We start from the raw sequence: 20,869 nt of genomic DNA on the forward strand, positions 1-20,869 counted from the left end.
ATTTGGGATTCAGTAAGTGGATGAAAAGTGTGAACGGAAGAGAAAAAGCTATTTTTTCATTGTGTCACAAGCAATGCATCGATTCTCGAGTGAGGACGACAAACTCGCTTCATCCGACTCCATTGCTCCCTCACTGAGTTCAGTTAAACTGTCGAATTAGATTTTCTGTTTATTAGTCGGGAATATGTCAAATTTTTTCTCCTCTCAGTTCATAGCCGTTTGCTTCACTTCGATTAAGTTTCAGATGGTCAGTCCTTAGAAATGTTGGTGAAAAGTTGTTTTATTTTCGATGTTTTATGACTAAGCATAGAGCACAGTTATTGCTTGAGCATTGTATGATTTCCCACCAAAAAAGGATGGTATCATGTAGGTCTGAGAAAAACTGTTGCACAGTTGAAAGATTTTCGTTATCAACTATTGGGTATTTTACAGCTTTTCTCGGTTACCCTACTCCGTGTTTCCAAATAACTTGAATCGTTTTTTCGGCACGACGGTTTTTGTTCAGAATGAGAACGTCGAAGGTGCGATCATCTGTGGGGGGACCTTTCAAAAAATGCCCACCTGACACTTCTATCGGCAACGAGTTTGACAACATAACATTTTAGTCAACGAACTAGCAAATGATATTGTAGTATACATTTATCGGCGGTTACAGTGTACAAATCACACATGTTTTGCCTTGTTGTCTGTTCCAGGTCACGTGACAAATACCATTTCGGTGATTTAAGTTTCATATTGCACTACCCCATTGGACAGATTTTCCAATAAATTATGTTAACCTCGCAATCGATCCGTTCCAACAGGCAGTCTACAGTGTATTTCGAAGATCTCTAAGTCAGCTAGTTTCTCCCAAATGCTTTGCAACTTTTTTTCACCCGGTTGCGATCATTTAGCATGTCGTGCCGTAACGGGCATAGTACAGCCTATATTTACATCATTTTTTTCACACACCGATTTATTAGTTCTCTGTCATGGGAAATAGTGGGGCAAACAGAAAACACACAAATGATTTTGTTCCGTTGCTCCACATGTGACCGTCATGTGCTCGGTCATTGCCGCAGTTACTCCCATCCCCTTTAGATGCTAAATGCTTGACTCATGGGACCGTTAGTAATGGGTCATAAATTATCCGAATTCGTTACGCGAGTACACAAATACCCGGTGTTCCAAGACAAACAACAGTTCCGCACGCGGTTTTTTTATCACTGTGGGCAAACTAGAAAAATCACCCAACATTTTTTCCCAGGCAAAACAAACAAGTGACTTTCTTCACAATGTGTTTTTCGCCTGTTTTGTTTCCAACAACGATGATGTCGTCAGAGTGTTTTTAAAGGCCACTGGAAGGAGTGACAGTAAAAGAGGACTGGGAAATTTAAAAAGTTAGTCAGCAAATGAGTGTATATTCGCTCGTGCAATTCAATTTGGTTTCAAAAGGAACATAAGGTTGACGGAAACCCGGGGACTGCGCCTACCTGATGAGTTCCGAATAGGGCGAAACCGATCGTGGGCTGTCGACGGATTTTAAGCAACCTAATGAGTAGTACATTACAAAGATAAAGAAGAATTTTTGTTTTTGAGCCATCGGATGTTCCACTGTTCGTCGTGAGTATATGTTGTCGGAAAAAGTACATTCGAATGACAGAATTGAGGAAAAAACGAAGATGGCCTTACTGGAATGAAGGACGACAACCAAGATGGTATATCAAACGTGTTGATGAATATCCTCTTTGCTGCATGCAGTTTGGTGAAGTTACAAACCTAGTGCACTGATGAGATCCCATCTAGTGACATCAGAATTATTTTGAACAGTTTGTATGGTGTTACTGAGAAGGTTACCTAGGTTACCAAGGTTACCTACGGTATGGATAACGGAGAGATTTCATGATCTGGTATCTATGCACTGACAATTAACGAAAAGTGTCGCGCTGTGACTTGACTGTTTCTCAATTTTGGTTTATCCAAAAAATAACTGACAGTGATTCAGTCGATCCGGTCTCACAAAGTCGCAAGTCAAAATGAGCCTAGATGCGGAATTGCTTTCATCAAAAATGGGTCAAGGTTAGGTGCGTACATTAAATGGGGTTGGCAAATGTGGCAAGGCTTAACTATTCGCACATGCACTTTTTTGCATTATTGGCGGGGCTTATCTGGAAAAGATCCGAAATTTTGATAAAACATCTTCAACACTACAAACTGAACAATTTTTTAAGCTCGAAGGTTGCGACGCTTTGTCACAAAACCGTCATGCATCTGGTAATCGATTTTGCCAGGAAATGATAGTAGGATTGCACTACCTGAACTGGAGGTACTCCTGGCCACTCCTCTGTGTCAACATTCCTATTTATAAAACGGTTATCTTAGGCAACCGGATGAACGCAGTGTACTGTTTCAACATTCAAATAGTGGCTTTATTTTCCACATTCGAAGCAAACCTTCGATAGCCTAAATTCGTATTGCCAATTCTGAGAGTACTGGCATTTAAAAGGTATTTCAGCATTCTTGGACAAGCAGGCAACTAGCAGGTAAATAACATACGTTTGACATACATGTTGGAATGTCCATGTGAACAAATTCATCGAATCGATTGACCAATGTTAAAACAAAATTTGATGGGTGTGGCACTACCACATATGTCTACTTGTCCAGCCAGCGTTCTTGTTTTAAATTCAGATGACAGAAGTCTATATTGTCTGGCCTCGTTGGGCCCACTGACAAAAAAGAATTCCTCCGACTAGTGGGGAATTTTCACTCGCGTCAATCACACATTGACCAGGAAATATTATCTCGGAGCAAGGAAGGAAATTTGGGATTCAGTAAGTGGATGAAAAGTGTGAACGGAAGAGAAAAAGCTATTTTTTCATTGTGTCACAAGCAATGCATCGATTCTCGAGTGAGGACGACAAACTCGCTTCATCCGACTCCATTGCTCCCTCACTGAGTTCAGTTAAACTGTCGAATTAGATTTTCTGTTTATTAGTCGGGAATATGTCAAATTTTTTCTCCTCTCAGTTCATAGCCGTTTGCTTCACTTCGATTAAGTTTCAGATGGTCAGTCCTTAGAAATGTTGGTGAAAAGTTGTTTTATTTTCGATGTTTTATGACTAAGCATAGAGCACAGTTATTGCTTGAGCATTGTATGATTTCCCACCAAAAAAGGATGGTATCATGTAGGTCTGAGAAAAACTGTTGCACAGTTGAAAGCTTTTCGCTATCAACTATTGGGTATTTTACAGCTTTTCTTGGTTACCCTACTCCGTGTTTCCAAATAACTTGAATCGTTTTTTCGGCACGACGGTTTTTGTTCAGAATGAGAACGTCGAAGGTGCGATCATCTGTGGGGGAACCTTTCAAAAAATGCCCACCTGACACTTCTATCGGCAACGAGTTTGACAACATAACATTTTAGTCAAAGAACTAGCAAATGATATTGTAGTATACATTTATCGGCGGTTACAGTGTACAAATCACACATGTTTTGCCTTGTTGTCTGTTCCAGGTCACGTGACAAATACCATTTCGGTGATTTAAGTTTCATATTGCACTACCCCATTGGACAGATTTTCCAATAAATTATGTTAACCTCGCAATCGATCCGTTCCAACAGGCAGTCTACAGTGTATTTCGAAGATCTCTAAGTCAGCTAGTTTCTCCCAAATGCTTTGCAACTTTTTTTCACCCGGTTGCGATCATTTAGCATGTCGTGCCGTAACGGGCATAGTACAGCCTATATTTACATCATTTTTTTCACACACCGATTTATTAGTTCTCTGTCATGGGAAATAGTGGGGCAAACAGAAAACACACAAATGATTTTGTTCCGTTGCTCCACATGTGACCGTCATGTGCTCGGTCATTGCCGCAGTTACTCCCATCCCCTTTAGATGCTAAATGCTTGACTCATGGGACCGTTAGTAATGGGTCATAAATTATCCGAATTCGTTACGCGAGTACACAAATACCCGGTGTTCCAAGACAAACAACAGTTCCGCACGCGGTTTTTTTATCACTGTGGGCAAACTAGAAAAATCACCCAACATTTTTTCCCAGGCAAAACAAACAAGTGACTTTCTTCACAATGTGTTTTTCGCCTGTTTTGTTTCCAACAACGATGATGTCGTCAGAGTGTTTTTAAAGGCCACTGGAAGGAGTGACAGTAAAAGAGGACTGGGAAATTTAAAAAGTTAGTCAGCAAATGAGTGTATATTCGCAAATTTCGTGCAATTTGGTTTCAAAAGGAACATAAGGTTGACGGAAACCCGGGGACTGCGCCTATGAGTTGAGTTCCGAATAGGGCGAAACCGATCGTGGGCTGTCGACGGATTTTCAGCAACCTAATGAGTAGTACATTACAAAGATAAAATTCTTGTTTTGTTTTTGAGCCATCGGATGTTCCACTGTTCGTCGTGAGTATATTTTGTCGGAAAAAGTACATTCGAATGACAGAACTGAGGAAAAAACGAAGATGGCCTTACTGGAATGAAGGACGACAACCAAGATGGTATGTCAAACGTGTTGATGAATATCCTCTTTGCTGCATGCAGTTTGGTGAAGTTACAAACCTAGTGCACTGATGAGATCCCATCTAGTGACATCCGAATTATTTTGAACAGTTTGTATGGTGTTACTGAGAACACCAAGGTTACCTACGGTATGGATAACGGAGAGATTTCATGATCTGGTATCTATGCACTGACAATTAACGAAAAGTGTCGCGCTGTGACTTGACTGTTTCTCAATTTTGGTTTACCCAAAAAATAACTGACAGTGATTCAGTCGATCCGGTCTGACAAAGTCGCAAGTTTGTACGTAGATTAAAGACGATTTGTTCTCCAACTAGAATTCCACCCCACTTTTATTTCAATGGTGTCTGCTATCAAATCACGGCGCTTGAAACATACCATCAAATGCTCTAATTGATTTTTCAAAATGTTACTACATTGTTCTGTTAGCTGCTCATTGGAATGATACTGACTGACTGATCAAAAACTGGAATGGAGTAAGTTACAACCCTTCAAACATCCTTCAGTAACCGAAAAGCTCTAGGTCTCATGGGCGGTACGGTGTATCTCAATGATTCTGCGTATGCTTGGAAACCAGATAACCGTTTTTTTTTACCATTATGAATAATTTAATTAGGCTTTCATCTTAACATCAGTATCTTATTTTACTCAAGAACGATCTTCCTAATCTCACCACACCTCCCGAGTCAAAATAGTATCTTCAATGTTTAATGACTAATCTGGCAATAGTGATAAGTCGGCCGGCTAGATATGACTGATGTATGGGCCAACAATTGGGGAATAAACAAGTATATTTTGTTTAGTACTGTAAAGCTCAGTCAACTTGACAGGTTACCGGCTGCGCACTGGTGAACGATACGTTTTCAGCTCACTTCACTGAGATTAACTAGTGGCAGACTATGCATGTGCAATCGATTTTTTGGTCAAATGGCTAAGTCCCAGTAGTTTACTGCTACATTTGAAATCATTCAGGCAAGAACTGGCAATGATTCTAGACCAGTGTAACTTCCTAGGATCTGGCAACACAATAGGTGAGTATTTCAACTCTCCTGCATGAATCCAATAGTTCCTGAGTTCTCCGGAGTGTGCAATCTTCCTAGTTGACAACGCGTTTGTGTCCAAAGCAATGACACTAAAAATGTATGATACTGTTCTTATTACAACTGACGTATTGCTCTGTCAACTGGATGGAGACATTCATCAAATAACTGGCATTCGTGAGACAGCCTGCATCTTGTAATAGCCAAGAAGGATTCCTCTCATCACATTAATCGCAAAAATGATTGTTCGTTCCTTAGTGCGAAACACAATAACTGGCAGTTCCTTTTTGTAAAGGAAACTACTCGCAAAGTTGATGAAGACTCTCCAACAGCCCACGACCGGTTTTGCCCTTCTGCTTTGAGCTCATCAGTTAGGCGCAGTCCCCGAGTTTTCGTCAATCTCATGTTCAACTTGAAACCTAATTGCACGAAATTAGCGAAATACGCTCATCTGCAAATCAATTTGGTTTTTACGAGGGATTAAACTGAATCTCTCGTTTATGATATTTTACAACTGAATGTGCTGCACACAGGCCACCTCATAATTCAGTTGGCACGATATTCGAGATTATCATAAACGAGGGATTCAGGTGTCTCTCGTGAAAAGCAAATTGATTTGCCAATGAGTGGTAGTTCTTCTGTTTGTTTATCAATGGCACAGCATGGAAAGCAATAGCGGTTTTCTTGATCACAGGGTAAGTTAAGGATCTAAGGACCTTTTTTAGTCTACGGATTACGACCTCCGGTACCGAAGACTGGTACATCCCAGTACCTCGACTAGACAGAAGAAGATGATAGCAAACGCTATTGAAGGTTGCTTATTCATTTCTGTCGTGTGAAACAATTTACTCGTCGGTCGATTCGCAAAATTATGGAAGTCTTATCATTCTGGTAGGGGATCGCGTATGGTGAAATTCATTTGACACTTCTGAATTGCCATGAATACACACCTGGGTGTTCCACTCAACGGGATCTCTCAAAAATCATTCCTTGAATCCTTCTGAAAAAGCCATGCAAAGAAATAAAATATCCAGATAAAGCGAGAGGACCCTGGCTAGATTTTAACATTTTATGTCGATAAATATATGGAGACTCGTGAATCGTCAGAGTTAATGAGTTTATTGAGTTGTTGTTGTTGTTTGGGACACCTAGCAACATCGGTTGCATTTTTGACGCAATATCCGTTTTGGTGTTCAGCGTGCGGCTAGACGAATGCCTACGACGACACAGCTGACAAGAGCTAAGACAAAGGTGACAAGTCAGTTTCTGCTGAAAAATATAAGGGACGTAAGCCGTTTCTTTTTTTGGTCAAATGGCTAAGTCCCAGTAGTTTACTGCTACATTTGAAATCATTCAGGCAAGAACTGGCAATGATTCTAGACCAGTGTAACTTCCTAGGATCTGGCAACACAATAGGTGAGTACTTCAACTTTCCTGCAATAACCCAATAGTTCCTGAGTTCTCCGGAGTGTGCATTCTTTGTAGTTGACAACGCGTTTGCGTCCAAAGCAGTGACACTAAAAATGTTTGATACTGTTTTCATTACAACTGACGTATTGCTCTATCAGCTGGATGGAGACATTCATCAAATAACTGTGAGTAGCTTCATTTATGAAAATAAACCGTTTTCTTTGGCTTTCTTTGATGCTTGTTTCACATATATGTAGAACGACTGGTAAGTTTATACATTCAAATTAGTGATGGCAAGCCCCAGCATTTTATCACTATTTTAGTCAGCGTTGTTTTCTGAACCTGCTTCAAAATTATCAAGATCGTAAAAGCGCTTATACCGAAGTTCGATGCCTATCAGTCTTGATCATATGGTAAAATATCTTGCACTGTAAAACTCACTAATTAAGCTTCAAACTGTCCTTTACAGCCCAGTCGGTTGGCTTCTGAGCTCTCGCAGTGTTTCTGGGTGTACATTCTCCTAGTTAGATGTTCCAGGCTTACTGTGAAAGTCAAAATGTCTTTCTGTGAACAACTGAATACTTATTAATTCCGCCAGTGTGACCCGTCCAAATACGTACAACCTGTGTATCTGAACAAAAGTAATACACAAACTTGCCGAAAAATCTTGACGCTCAGCGGTTGGGACAGAAGCTCGACTGCGTCATACATCATTGACATTGGTCACGTGACTACCAGAAATACGACTCGTTTCACGTTATCTACACAGTCAATATAAGACTGTCTGGATCGATTTTCCTATCGTTGCTTGACTGTCGCAGGGGACGTTACAAGACGAGTGCACAGTCATATGCGATACGAATAGGTACGTTGGCTTATGAGTCTATCTACCTGGGCCTACTTAGATGCACCCGAGGTTTCACTGACAAAAAATTGTTCCCGTTTGAGCGCTTTTTAAATTTATTGATCGGTCCGAACTGCGTATTTCGTTGATCCTCCCCAGTTCAACCACTGAATGTCTACTGAAGTGGCGTTCTTAATCCCGTCCTGCTCCTGTTTAGATCACTCCAGCAAAATCCTGATTTATATTCTTTATCATAGAAAAACAAATTATTGTAAAATCTCTTGGCTCAAAATTCCATCAATACTAGAAAGTTCCCAGGAATTTTTTTCATTTTCTGACTTACCACTCTCTGAACTCCATCCTACGAAGTTGCAACGGAAATAGAATTATTTTTCATTTCGATCGATTGTAAAGTTGAAACTTGCTGGATGAACAAAGTTGAGATGACTATTGAGAAAGAATCATCAACAATACATCAAAACACGTCCTGAATCGGTCACTCAATTTTGTCTTAACGTCAGGTGATCGGGCTCCAGTCATTTCCGCTAGTCGTGTTTTTATATGCTTCTACATACTGTGCTATGTTCATTTTGTCTGCTCCGCTAGGGTTTAGTTTCTGACTGTGTAAGATCACAAAGATTGGTCGGTGATGGCGTTTCGTATTGTCGCTTCAGTACCAAGACCATTAAATTAAAGGACAATTTGTTGGCAACTTCCAAGACAAAGTAACACATGTGAAGTAGGTGAGTATATAACCTGTTGTTCAAGGGAGTTTAAGAGCCAAAGTGAAGTTCCTGATCAATTTGTTTCCAATGGTTGTAATGCGAAACTTTAGAACACATGTTTTGTCACGCCTGCTACGTTTAACGTCTTTGACGTGAGGGGAACGCCCTTTTCATTCTGACGTGAGAATTTCAAATTATTACAAACAAAGTTGAGCGTGAGTATCCGATGTAATTCTGTTTCTGCTCCAGCCGGGTCAGATCGCAGAAAACATTTATCGATGTGATCCCTTCGACAGATTCGATTGTTCCAACTCTGCCAACCGTGTCAGTTTCTTACTTCCGTTTTATGTTACAATAAGATTTGAGTAAACGTTTTTCAGTCTTTGAATGAGCTGACAAGCAGTTTCCGTGTCTCTTGATACCACAAAATTTTTATCTATTAAGGACCAATTGCAGGTCACTTTGGGAATGCACAACGCAAGCTGCTTTTAGCTTTTTTTAGGGAAAAGGGCTTGAACTGGGCCTACACAGCTGTCCATTGCAAAAACGTGGACTTGTTGATAGAGCTCCGACAAGAATTTGTAAGTGACACCCCCAATGCACATCAGTGGTAGCTGTTTGAGGGTGTCTGTCGGAATACTATGGTAACACGGACCGGACTCAGCCAGGATAACTAGATTCAAGCGAACGGAAGTTGATGAAACTGTTGGAAACTCGCGGGACACCTGTGTCAACCCTTGAAGATTAAAAAATTGAGCGAGGTTCAGTGTATACGTGAAAGTGTTTGTTAGTCATTTTGATTGATCTGCTCCAGAAAGCAAAGCGTCAAACAGCTAGCGTGACCGTCTATTTTTGGCTACTTTGTCGTTGTTAAGTCGTGGAGTCAAGTATTCATGTGTTGTATTGTCAACTGAACTCTATTTGAGGAGCAATGGTTTATTCGAATTCGGTAACATTTTTCTCCTTGTTCAGCAGTCTCAAATTTTGCACTGCGTTTTGAATTAAGCTCATCTTGGATACGTGACCTCACTAAACCATTACCCGGGCACGCGAAACATTATTTATTTTCTTGGAGGATTAAAGGATTTTGCAACCTTAGCTAACAGAGTGTTTGCAGATGCCAGCTGATAATGGCTTATCTGGAGAGCAGAAAATGCTACATCACCTATCGGATGTTTTGAACCAATCAGATTTACCGGTGCTGCTTGGCTTAAAATCAATAAACTCGATACAATCAAGTAGTGCGAGTAGGCACGTAGGGACAACCTGGATTGCAATTGGCAAGATATATTATCACGAATGGAAGGCATTATGTGAAAACTTGGAATGGATAGGAACTCCATTCTAAGGAAGGAGTGGGATCAACTGTTTGTATACATGGAAAGACGTACTTAGTTAATGAAGACCTGCAATACTTAGTACACCAACTGATTTAAATTTGCTGTGCTGACATTGAAAAGAAACTTTCAAAATCCTGGGGAGTGATGCGTTTTGGAGTACTAAACCTGATTTGAAATCTCTCTGTTTATCAGCTGCTGTGCTTGTATTCGGAATTAATTTTTACCAGATACTCCGTCGGAAAATAATCCGTCGCTCAACTGTTTCGTAAAGCTGGAGCGATTCATCATTCCACTCCGTTCCGTCACCCATGTCTTAACGACTTCACTCAAATGACTGCTTTTTTATTTCTGTCACCTAATTTTTAACATCACAACTCACCTTCTATCCGCATCGAATCCCTTCTAAGTTAGTCGGCGGAAAGAGGATGATAAGCGAGTGATGAAGTGTCGTGACCTTGATATTCAACGCAGATTTAGATTTATTGGCGTTCGACTTGTGACAACAATCGCCGGAAAGGCGATGTTTCGTGTTAACACCCTTCAATTGTATACGGTCAGTACATGTTTGATGTCTTTGCATAATCAGAATCCTACGTAACAAGGTTGTGACGAGTTCATCAAACGGAAACATGTTAGTTGTCCGTGGACTCTAAACTCTAAAAATATTTTTAAGGTTCCATTAATACCCGGAATGCACATCTCCAAACAGCAGCCTCAATAGTGGACACAAACGTTTTTGACTTCGTGACACAACTCTTTAATTATGCACCTTCTCAGAGCCACTTAAAGTCCCTCCTTCGTGCATAAGTAATTTTCTTCGAGAGCCTTCTCACTCCCAATTGCGCTAGATAAACTACAAGCAATGGATTTTTTCGACGCTGTTGTGCATTCCTAACCAAATGAATAAATTAATCATTTGATTTGTTCCGGTGTTGACACATTTGTATTTTGTCTTCCCTGTACTGTTCAGCGAGCGTTTTTGGCATGTCAACCTAATAGAGAATGTCATCCCTTGACTCGGCTATGCTTATCTAAGAACCGTTTGACAGGTGGTCTGTACAGCAACAGATAACGCGTAGTTTCAAATCAGTGAAGTCTTGTGATTGGTCCACATGTTACCACAGAGCTCCCTGATGAAATTGTGAGTCGATTACTCATAGGACAAATATTGGAAGCAGTTAATTCAGAAATAGATACCGAAGCGTACAGAACCACTTTTGTGAACTGCCGTTAACTTGAATGGAAATTTAGAACAAAAGCCTCCATAAGTCCCACTGTAAAACGAAAACGTGTTCACTCAGTTCCTTCTCGTAGGCGTGACGTGACGCGTGCTGTGACGCCGACATCATTATATGAACTGAATAGCTTATCTTGTCAAAAATAATTAAATGTGACTTCCATTTTCACCCGAACGAGGAAGTTTGTCGCTTTGGGCGCAGGCCTGTCTTCCCTATTCACAACTTTTGGCATCTGGTCTTGTCTAACAAATATGCAAACCTTATGTGGATTTATTAAACGGCTTCTTGTCTCTCCGACTGATTGATTTTCTTGGGATGCGAGAAATCCGTTTGGCGTGCTTTGTGACTGAAGTGTAGACTAAGAAGTGCAACATAGTAGTAGTTTGAAACCTCACAAGATCTAGTGTCACGGTCCTTCATTTGGTTCACGTCATGGGCTAGGCTATTCTCATACTTTGATTCGAGGTTAAATGCTCTCTTTTCGCAGACTAAATCGTTGGTAAACGAAAGCATTTACTCTATGAACCTATTTCCCAAATCTACATATAACCTTGACTTCTAGTTTCATAAGTAAATTATTTTTTAAAAATTTATTTAGAATTTTCATCTGGTCATCACCGATGCAGTTGAAAAGATCGATTTGCCACAGAACGGCAAATCTTTAACCTTTGAGGCCAAATAGAGTTATGAGTAAGCTTGTTCATAAGGGAAACTACTCACAAGGTTGCTGAAAACTCTTCGACAGCCCACGATCGCTTTCGCCGTTCTGCTCTGGGCTTATCAGGTAGGCGCAGTTCGCGAGATTCCGTCAATCTCATGTTCTACGTGAAACCTAATTGCACGAAATCAGCGAAATACACTCATTTGCATTATGTTATCATAAATGAAACTACTCACAAGGTTGCTGAAAACTCTCCGACAGCCCATGACCGGTTTCGCCCATCTGCTTCGGGCTCATCCGGTAGGCGCAGTCCCCGAGTTTCCGTCAACCTCATGTTCTTTTTGAACCCAAATTGGACTGTTCTCGAGAAATACACTCATTTGCAAATCAATTTGGTTTTCATAAGATATTCAACTGAATCTCTCGTTTATGGTATTCTACAACTGAATGTGCTGATGAGTATACAAAAAACATTGCCCTGAATAGTATGTGGTTTTACTTTGGAATGGTGAGTGCAAATAATGCTAGCATATTAGCTCCAGGCTTTCATTTTCAGGACGACCGGTCAAATACGGGTTGTTAAGTTGTTCCTCTACCTGACTTTTTGTCAGCGATCCGCTTGTTCGGTCATTTGAGCACCACAATGCTCAGTGTACACTAATCGGAAAGGTTCCACCAAGAATACAATAGGAAACGATTAGGATCGAAAGTGGCTATATAATTTGGAAAGTTGTTTATTTCGGTCATCAAACCACTCGCTTTAGTGTGTGCCTCAATGAACACACCATTAGATTCTGTTAGCCCCTTCCCTGGATGAGGTTGTGCCTGGTATTTTGTGGGTCTCCCAATCTTTTAGTCTCCGGAGGTTACTTGTCAGATAAGGGATCAGGGTCTGTGAAGGCGATGCCATGTGTGACTGAATCTCTTCGGATGAAAGACAAGAGAAATAAGGTGGGCAAGTAAACCGCTTGCATTTCAACACTGTTGTCACAACATCGGGCGTTTGCGCGATCCTGTTATCGAGTAGCACCTGTTTGTTCGGTAAATTCTGCAGCTAGGAGAAAGGCAAATGAACTAGTCTGTCTCATCGGAATAATTCACACTTAAATGTAAGCCTTCCGTTTTAATACTGCACCCTACCGGTAATTCAATGAGATTACCAGGAGTGTCTGTTCAGTCTCCTGTGGAGTAATAATCAAATAAGGGCCATCCCGTAAAGACGATCCGTTGATCCACTCGCGCTTGCATCCATCTGCTGTCTAACGTAAGGCTCCAAGTGAACCGTTGCTAAAAATACTCCCGAAACACTTGCAAACGAGTAGTGGCGTATATGACACAGGTTTGAAATACCCGCATTTTTTCTTGCATCCTCAGGTAACATTTTCCAAGAGTTGGGTATTCAAAACGAACCACAACTATTGTAAGGCGTTGCATTTTTGAGGTAGTCCAGACAACAATCATTAGCAAAACGGCGTTTTTTTCTGCTACCTATTCTTCCCCACAATAGGGAACAGGAATCTTGGCTTGCGATTTCCTTACAAATGCAAGTTGTACAACAGTGCTGATTCCAAATTCAAGCTTTCCTCACTGGTTCGAAACTTGAAGAATATTTTTTATACTGTTTTCGATGGAGATGAAATTTTTGCACCGAGCGTAATAGGAATAATTTCAAAATATTGCTTAAAAGATTGTATATTTTCCAACTTCAGTAAGCTACCACGTAAATTATCAATCCATATATCAGCTTCTGAGTACAGTGCTTGTAGAATTCACTCAAATATCTTGCAACTGCTCCGAAAAATTTGTGATCAGAATTGAACGAATTGAATTGACACGAACGTAATGCAGTGGTTGTATCTAGAATGTTTCGTGGTATACAACTAAAAGCAAATCCTTAAATTTAAAAAGTTATTTTTTAAGTCCTTCCAAAGCACTTGAAAAGGGTGTGCAACAATTACTGAAAGAAAAATGGGCCGGCTACTTTCGCTAATGTCAGCCACATAATTCATTCAAACTCTCCTAATCATGCAAATGTTGGAAAATCGGGGCAGAACAATGATCACAAGTTGGAAGTTTTGTATTCGTCAAAAAATGGGTATAGAAACCAACAGTTATTTAGCTCTTGCCTAACGACCTAACATTTCTCGGTTTTTGACTTTCTTCCGAAAGAAAGAAACGCTGTCCATGTTCCTCTTTGTAAGCATTAATCTCAACGAGCAGTACCTTCCAGAAAGTCGGACAATCACGCTGACATTTCCGTTGAGTACTGTCTTCCAACTAATAGAAGGTTGAAAACGCGGGATGAAAAACAAGGAATTAGATGGCCTATTCCGGGTTGAATTGTATCACATAACAAGAAAGTTTACTATTATTTAAAAAAAATTTAAGTACATGCGTTTTTTACGACCTTAGGTTATCTAGACCGGCAAACCTAAATTTTATGCATTGGAAGCCAGTACGCTAACATTACTAGTTATCTGACAGAATCATATAAGATGACGCCTCGAAATCAGTTTACACCACCCTGCAGAGATAACGTCACAACAACTAGAGTCTATGTTGCTTCGAGGTCTTTGGGTTTCCTGTGTGAAGTATGGCTGATAGTTGTCCATAAATGCTCGGAGGATCATTCCATCGAAATCATTTATGAGCAAAACTATCGGAAAACACTCCTGTTCATTCAGAGAGATATCAACGTGTAAACCACATCATTTCTATGTGGGATCGATTCATGCCAGGTATAGTCTACTTTGGTCACATATGTCCAAAGTTTGTAACCAATGGCCTCTCGCACCTGGAAATTTAAAAAAACATACAAGAAAACCATTTGGTAGTACTGTACTTTGATCATCCTAATGGACGTTGCAAGAGATGTTGAGGTGTTACAGAACCGTCTTCCAGAGCCCTGGATCTAACGATGTGACAAAAGTGTGACACCTGGCGCTTGTTCTCCCAACAGTTAGTTTCTTTTCCATACATTTATGAGGAAAGAATTTTCCAGAGTTGCTGGCAACCTGTGGATCTCATGTGGGACTGAGATGTATCGGTCTGCTTCCTGTGGGTCCGCGGTCGATGTGATTGCGGAAACACGCCGTTCTTCTGAGATTGCAAAGAAATCAAGGACAGCCCATTTTCCTTCATCAACATGTGGCCATGTCAAACATGCAGTGCGTATTGGGAAAATAAAATAAATCTACCAAAATGACCGGTTCCGATAAGAATCCTCCAACCAATGGAATACTGTGTGCTGTCAGATTTCACTTTGACTGAGTACGGAATTCAATCATCAACACAAGAAGACCGACAACTGTCAGTACCTTTCGACGCGACGAACAAGAACGAGAACATACAAAGCAGTATCAGGAATGCGTCGTGTCAACAAAAGTTGGATTGGATCTTCTATTTTTAACATACAATTGAACACCGAGAGCATGCAGGGTGGAGCAGAATAGGTCTGCCTAAAAAAAGAATAACAACGTGGTGTTACTTTCAGGTTGTCAACTAAGAGACATAGCAAAGCCATTGATCAGGAGGTTTACACTTTGCGACACAAAACTGATGATGGATGTGTGGTTCGGCTATATTTTTTTAGCGCTGCGGCCCTTGGAAAGGTGTTACTCACCTGTGGACTAAACATTTTAACCCACTAACTCAAATCACCCATAGCAACGCCGTCATAACCATAGAAATTGTCGTCGGTGAGAATATTCTAAAAAGCACGGGTTTGAAGCTAGCAATCATCACATAGTGTTTGTTTGACGTTGTCCAGAAAAGCGCGTGTTGGTGGAGTAGTGATTACACGTTTGCCTCTCATTCAGATGTTCGGGGTTCAAATGCCGGCACGTTCATTGGATATGCACTGCTGATGAGCTCTAATAAGAGCGAAATGCAAGTCCAGTGTTTCCCTTTGATGTGAAATCACCGGAACAATTACACCAGAACGCAAGGATGACCGTTCAAACGAGAGCGGTGTGACTATGAACATTTTGGATTGCACGCATAACGTTACGTACATATTGAACTGCCAGACTTAAATGTCCTAACTCTAACGACCATAACATTTGCTAGACTTGCTCTCATAATAATCAGTCATCAATAGAAACCAATATAACGATACCCTGGTACGATCGATTTATTTTTGTCAGTTATCGGTTAACGATTTCATGTTGAATAAGTTCATGCTTGAATCGCGTTGTGCTTAAGTACTTCAACATCCATCGGATCATTTAGTTACGAGTGGATTTAGGCGCCCCTCTCAGGACACACGTAGACAAAAGCGTATCCAGCTTTTCCAATACAATATATTTTTCGCAGAAGACCTAATTTTAAAAATACTTTTTGTATTTTGCATTGTACAACCATGTAAGCTAGCGTTTTTGTAAAAGAATTGTAGATCTGTGCGCGGTTCATCGTTTGATGCCAATAAAATTCAACTGGTTCCTCTTTAGGGGTGTTAATGCACGAAGCAGTTACAAGCACTTTTTTGAGGAAACTACTCACAAAGTTGCTGAAAACTCTTCGACAGCCCATGACCGGCCTACCCTTCTTGGGGTGCATCAGCTAGGCGCAGTCCCCGAGTTTCCGTCAACCTTATGTTCTACTCGAACAAGAGATTCAATTGAGTCACTCGTGAAAACCAAACTGATTTGCGAATGAGTGTATTTCTCGAATAATTTGTTGAGGCTAATTGTTCAAGAATAGCATTGACTATCCACTGGAAAATTGATCAAAGACTGTATCTTTGTCCTATGTATTGTTATTTCTTTTCCGCTGATCAGCTTCCTGAACCGATCAGCTTACGTCATTCTTCAGGTTTTCTTTACTTGAATTATTGGATTAATAGGGTACTTACATAGTCCTGTAATTTGGTCTTTGTTCCTCAGCTCGAAGCCGCAGTTGACTTTGTCGCCGGTGGCTTCGTGGTGTCGCCAGTGGCTTCGTGGCAAATTAACGTGATTTGTTCCTATTATTCTGACCTAAAACATTTTATTGGTTATCCAACCAATATATATATATATATGCATCAGCTGACGTCAACCATTAATTCCTATGTAATTTGGCTGTTGGAAATCGCTAGAGCTATAGACAATGAACAGGCACCAGATGGTAAACAGTTTTGAGTATTTTTTCGGCTTTGCTTTGCCAGAAGAAATCTGGCTAGGTTTTCTGGGTGTATTGCATTGCCAATTGAAGTGCCACAGTGTAACCATTCGATGTGATGTTCACATCTTCTCACGATTCGAAAAGACTTCTTAACCGGTCTGAAGCATTTATGCTCCCGATCATGGAAACGCGGCCTCATTAGAGTGCCTTTTGTTCGCATTCCGTGAAGACGATTTGGTAAGTTGTGTCCATATGTAGGCATTTTTTGTATACACTTCGTAAAATAACAATGTGCAAAGGTTTTGTAACGTTGGATAAGTAATTTAAAATAACTGTGAATTTTAGGCGGTGCGTATGTCACAAGTCCGTGAAAGGTTTTCATTCAAAACACAAATATATGAATAATCCAGAAAAGTGGAACCTAGGCATACGTTTGAGATTTCTGAGCGTTTGGCTGCAGATTGATTATTTGCGGCGCAACTTGCTGAAATGATATTCTGCTCAGAGGTTTTACAAAACTGAAAACTCCGTTTGACACCTGAGACACAGTATGCTCCCGCTAACCGAATCTATTGCTTAAGCTATGGGGATAATCCCTGGGCATTTTCAAGCCTGCTTCAAGTTTATATGACCCATCCATAGCAACAGGAACTTCAAATTTATTAGTATTTTAGAATAGATTGTGCATTAACTGATTGGTAATAAACTATAATCATTGAATCAGAACATAACGCATTTGGACGTTTTCATCTCGGTACAATTATTTTGGTTGGATTGATGCTTTCTTTCCGATTGTAACATATTTTGTGTTTTCCACGAAAAGACCTTCCTAATTACAAATTAAAACTGGAGAGCAACAGGATGACAGATTTCGGGTTGCAGAACTCCATCTTTTCAACACCTACAGCATAATAATCTACAAAATCATGTAGGTTGCGTGACCAACACATTATTTTGCTGGTAGGTTTTGCCAAATTTTAAAATGAGTTTTTAGCCAGAAATTACGATCAGTTGAGGGAGAGGCGTCTTTTACCATCCTTCCTCTATGTCCGTAAAATTTCCCACACAGATAACAAACTTTTGCTATTATCAAGAATAACAAAATTAGTGTTTTTGTATTTTCGTAAAAGCCAGTATGGTCTCTTTGTCGCATATCTCACAATCGGCACACATAAGACTCGACTCTTGGTTGCCTAGCATGACGTATGTGTGCGTGACTAGAGTACAGCTGGCGTATTCTATCCAACCTGTGAAACTGTTTTGAGCGAGATACGTCGCCTTCATGCCACCAAAAAATGTATCTTTAGGCACAAGCGTTCAATTCTCCAGTCATAGTATGCTGACTTTCACCTATGGTTCAGATAGTTTAACCATGGCGACTAAAGCATCAGTGCAATTTTAGTTGGTACTTGTGTTCATTAGTTGACGGTGTTCAATCCCAACCGCTTAGGTTAAATGTTCCATTCTGCTTAAAACACATCTGTAATTAGGCCATCGTTGTCAATTTCAACGTTCAAGACTGTAAACGGATCGTGCTTTTATTGGTTACTCACCTAAGTGCACCATCTGATAGCTGTGGTTTTCGACCTAGTTGTTCAACGAGACAACCCTCAACCCGGAAACGGCCCAAATTTCCAATTCGTTTGGTAAAATTCTCAGTACACAGTCGTCCTAATCCAGTTTTGACAACCAGAATCTTGATTCCCATGCAGTCGAGTCGATATTTCATTCTATGCTCATCATCATCGGCAGCATTACATCGTGCTTATCTGGCACACAAGTGGTCAAAAAATGCCTTGTTGGAATGAGGGGAAACACAATAGGTGGTCAAGAGGATACAGCGAAGTGAACTATTTCCCAACGATATCGCTCACCTTGCACAGTCAATCGTATTTCAACAGGACCGATGTCCATGGTATAGCGCCTTGTAATATCAACACCATCTCATTTGATTAGAGTTTTGCCGACGTACGCCTGTGGCGCAGCTGAAATTATCCCAGTTAGAGTCCCTATAAAAATTCTACCTTTTGGACCACGGATGCCTTGACCAAGTTATCAAGTGCTGAACAAATCTCTGACACACTAATTCTGGTACGAGTACCAGGAGATTTGTGAACGTTTATTTCATTTGAGCAAAGTTTTCAGTGGAGTAGGTTTGGGGTGCATGCATTTAGTGACATCGTTGGCGTGAAATTGTGATCCATTGTCATTGGGTTGTTCTTTACGGCCATGCAAAACATATGATATGTTTGAAATGTATTTGGATAGTTGAGCAAGTCGTATGCATACTACTAGTTGCAAAATAAACTGAAATCGTCGGTTTAAACGTATTTCAAGCTCTCGTAAAATCTGATCCGTGGAATGTCTGCTTCCAGGCATCATTTGGGTTTGCCTGAGTGTTCAACAGAGTTACAAGTGTCACCATTCCATCCTCATGGATAGTGACAGGCAATTCACGTAGTTAGGCGAATTAGCTTGGGGCTGCCCTTATGTATATGTATCCTAAGGACCTTATAAACGCATTCAGAGCACGTTAAAAGTTATCCAGAATAAATATCGATCGGTGTGCCAATAGGTATTAGTTCAAAATATAGTCAACACTCAATGGGCTCCGTCGATGAGAATCAACGTGGATGTTAATAACCATTGTGGATGATTGTTCCAACAGGACGGCGTACAGTGTCCTCACTAATGAGATTTGCCATTGGCTATTGGCAGCAAAGGTTAGTTTGTACGATAGTTTATGCAAGTAATCAAATGTAGTCGCCTAGTGATCCTCTGGACTTGCAAACCTGACTCTGAGCTTGCGCCGGTCATTCATCAAACAGTCTGGAAAACTGCCAGCTAAATGTGATTCAACATAATCATGATCTGCTCACCTAAATCTGCAAAGAATCTATCAGTAATCCTTCAAGATGTGCGGTAATACCTGCTTGAGTTCAGGCATGTGGGATCTATTTTCAAAACGATGTTGTCTGTTTGGGTTCGATATGTGCCATCAAAAATTGGGATTCAATTCGGAGAAGAAATGGATACAGATCGCGTGGAATTCTGACCGTACAAGACAAATATACAAACAGCTAAAGGGAGTAGTTTTACAGTTGATTGTAGACTCGTTGCTAGACCGCTTCTATCATACAATCCAAATTTATTCGACGAACCACAATGAGTTAAAAATTCGCCCGGTTAGACAGCTCTCCTATGTTTGCAAGCCTGGTCGGAAATTTAATTCCCCCTTTTTTGTTAGATTAGAATGCCTGCTTGAAAGTATTACTAATGGTCTTTTTAAATTTTTAGTTTCTTTTTTCAGATGCAGCAACATCAAGGTACTTTTAGGTCGATTAGAATAAGATTGAGCTGGTTAACAAGTAGTATCACGAGGTCGAGGTGGTTTCTTTGAGTTTACTGGACGCCGGCGGAAACCGTTCGATTTTTTGGCTGCACTAATAGCCAAGTGCCAACTATGCTTTTAGTGGTTACTAGAGAACGTCTCCTGTTCCACTATTTAAAGTACCGTCTAATAGAAAATAGCTTGTTCAGCCGTCGAAAACCTCTGGGCTTAAACCACAGACTTATGGCCGACAGACTTTAGTTCAATATAGAGTAAACAAGTGGTTGAGTAAGAGATGTTTCGTAAAAAGTGCGTCCACCTTTTTTCAACAAAGACCAAATGGCCCAAATTGCTCAACTCCGGATAAGCTTTACTGAGTTATGTACCATCTTCCAAATCACACGAAATAGTCTTCAGCGTCTCTGACGCAGGACCGAATTCCGAGAGTGCTAATGGTGGGCGCTGTACCACAACTTCCATTTAAATTTTGTCCTAAAACTGAAGCCATTTTGGACTAAAGCTATGAGAAGCACTGTACAACTGTTTTATTCTTATGAGAGGTTCATCGGGAATGTATACCAACTGAATTTCATTGGAAGTTGAAGACGCGACCGCCTGGAACATGATTTCATAGAACGAACGAAACTCCCGTGTGTG

The 20,869-nt window shown here is 40.5% G+C and overlaps 1 protein-coding gene across 1 annotated transcript; it reads left to right on the forward strand.

Moving 5' to 3' along the window:
- Positions 1-6,222: 6,222 nt before the first annotated feature.
- On the forward strand, positions 6,223-16,434 carry T265_10085 (hypothetical protein; the record flags this gene model as incomplete). Its single annotated transcript, XM_009176353.1, has 5 exons — positions 6,223-6,255; positions 7,792-7,835; positions 11,825-12,237; positions 15,597-15,675; positions 16,227-16,434. 5 exons carry the CDS (start codon positions 6,223-6,225, stop codon positions 16,432-16,434), a joined length of 777 nt encoding a protein of 258 aa, XP_009174617.1.
- Positions 16,435-20,869: the final 4,435 nt, after the last annotated feature.

Source organism: Opisthorchis viverrini (genome assembly GCF_000715545.1).
Source record: "Opisthorchis viverrini unplaced genomic scaffold opera_v5_335, whole genome shotgun sequence".
NCBI lineage: Eukaryota > Metazoa > Platyhelminthes > Trematoda > Opisthorchiida > Opisthorchiidae > Opisthorchis > Opisthorchis viverrini.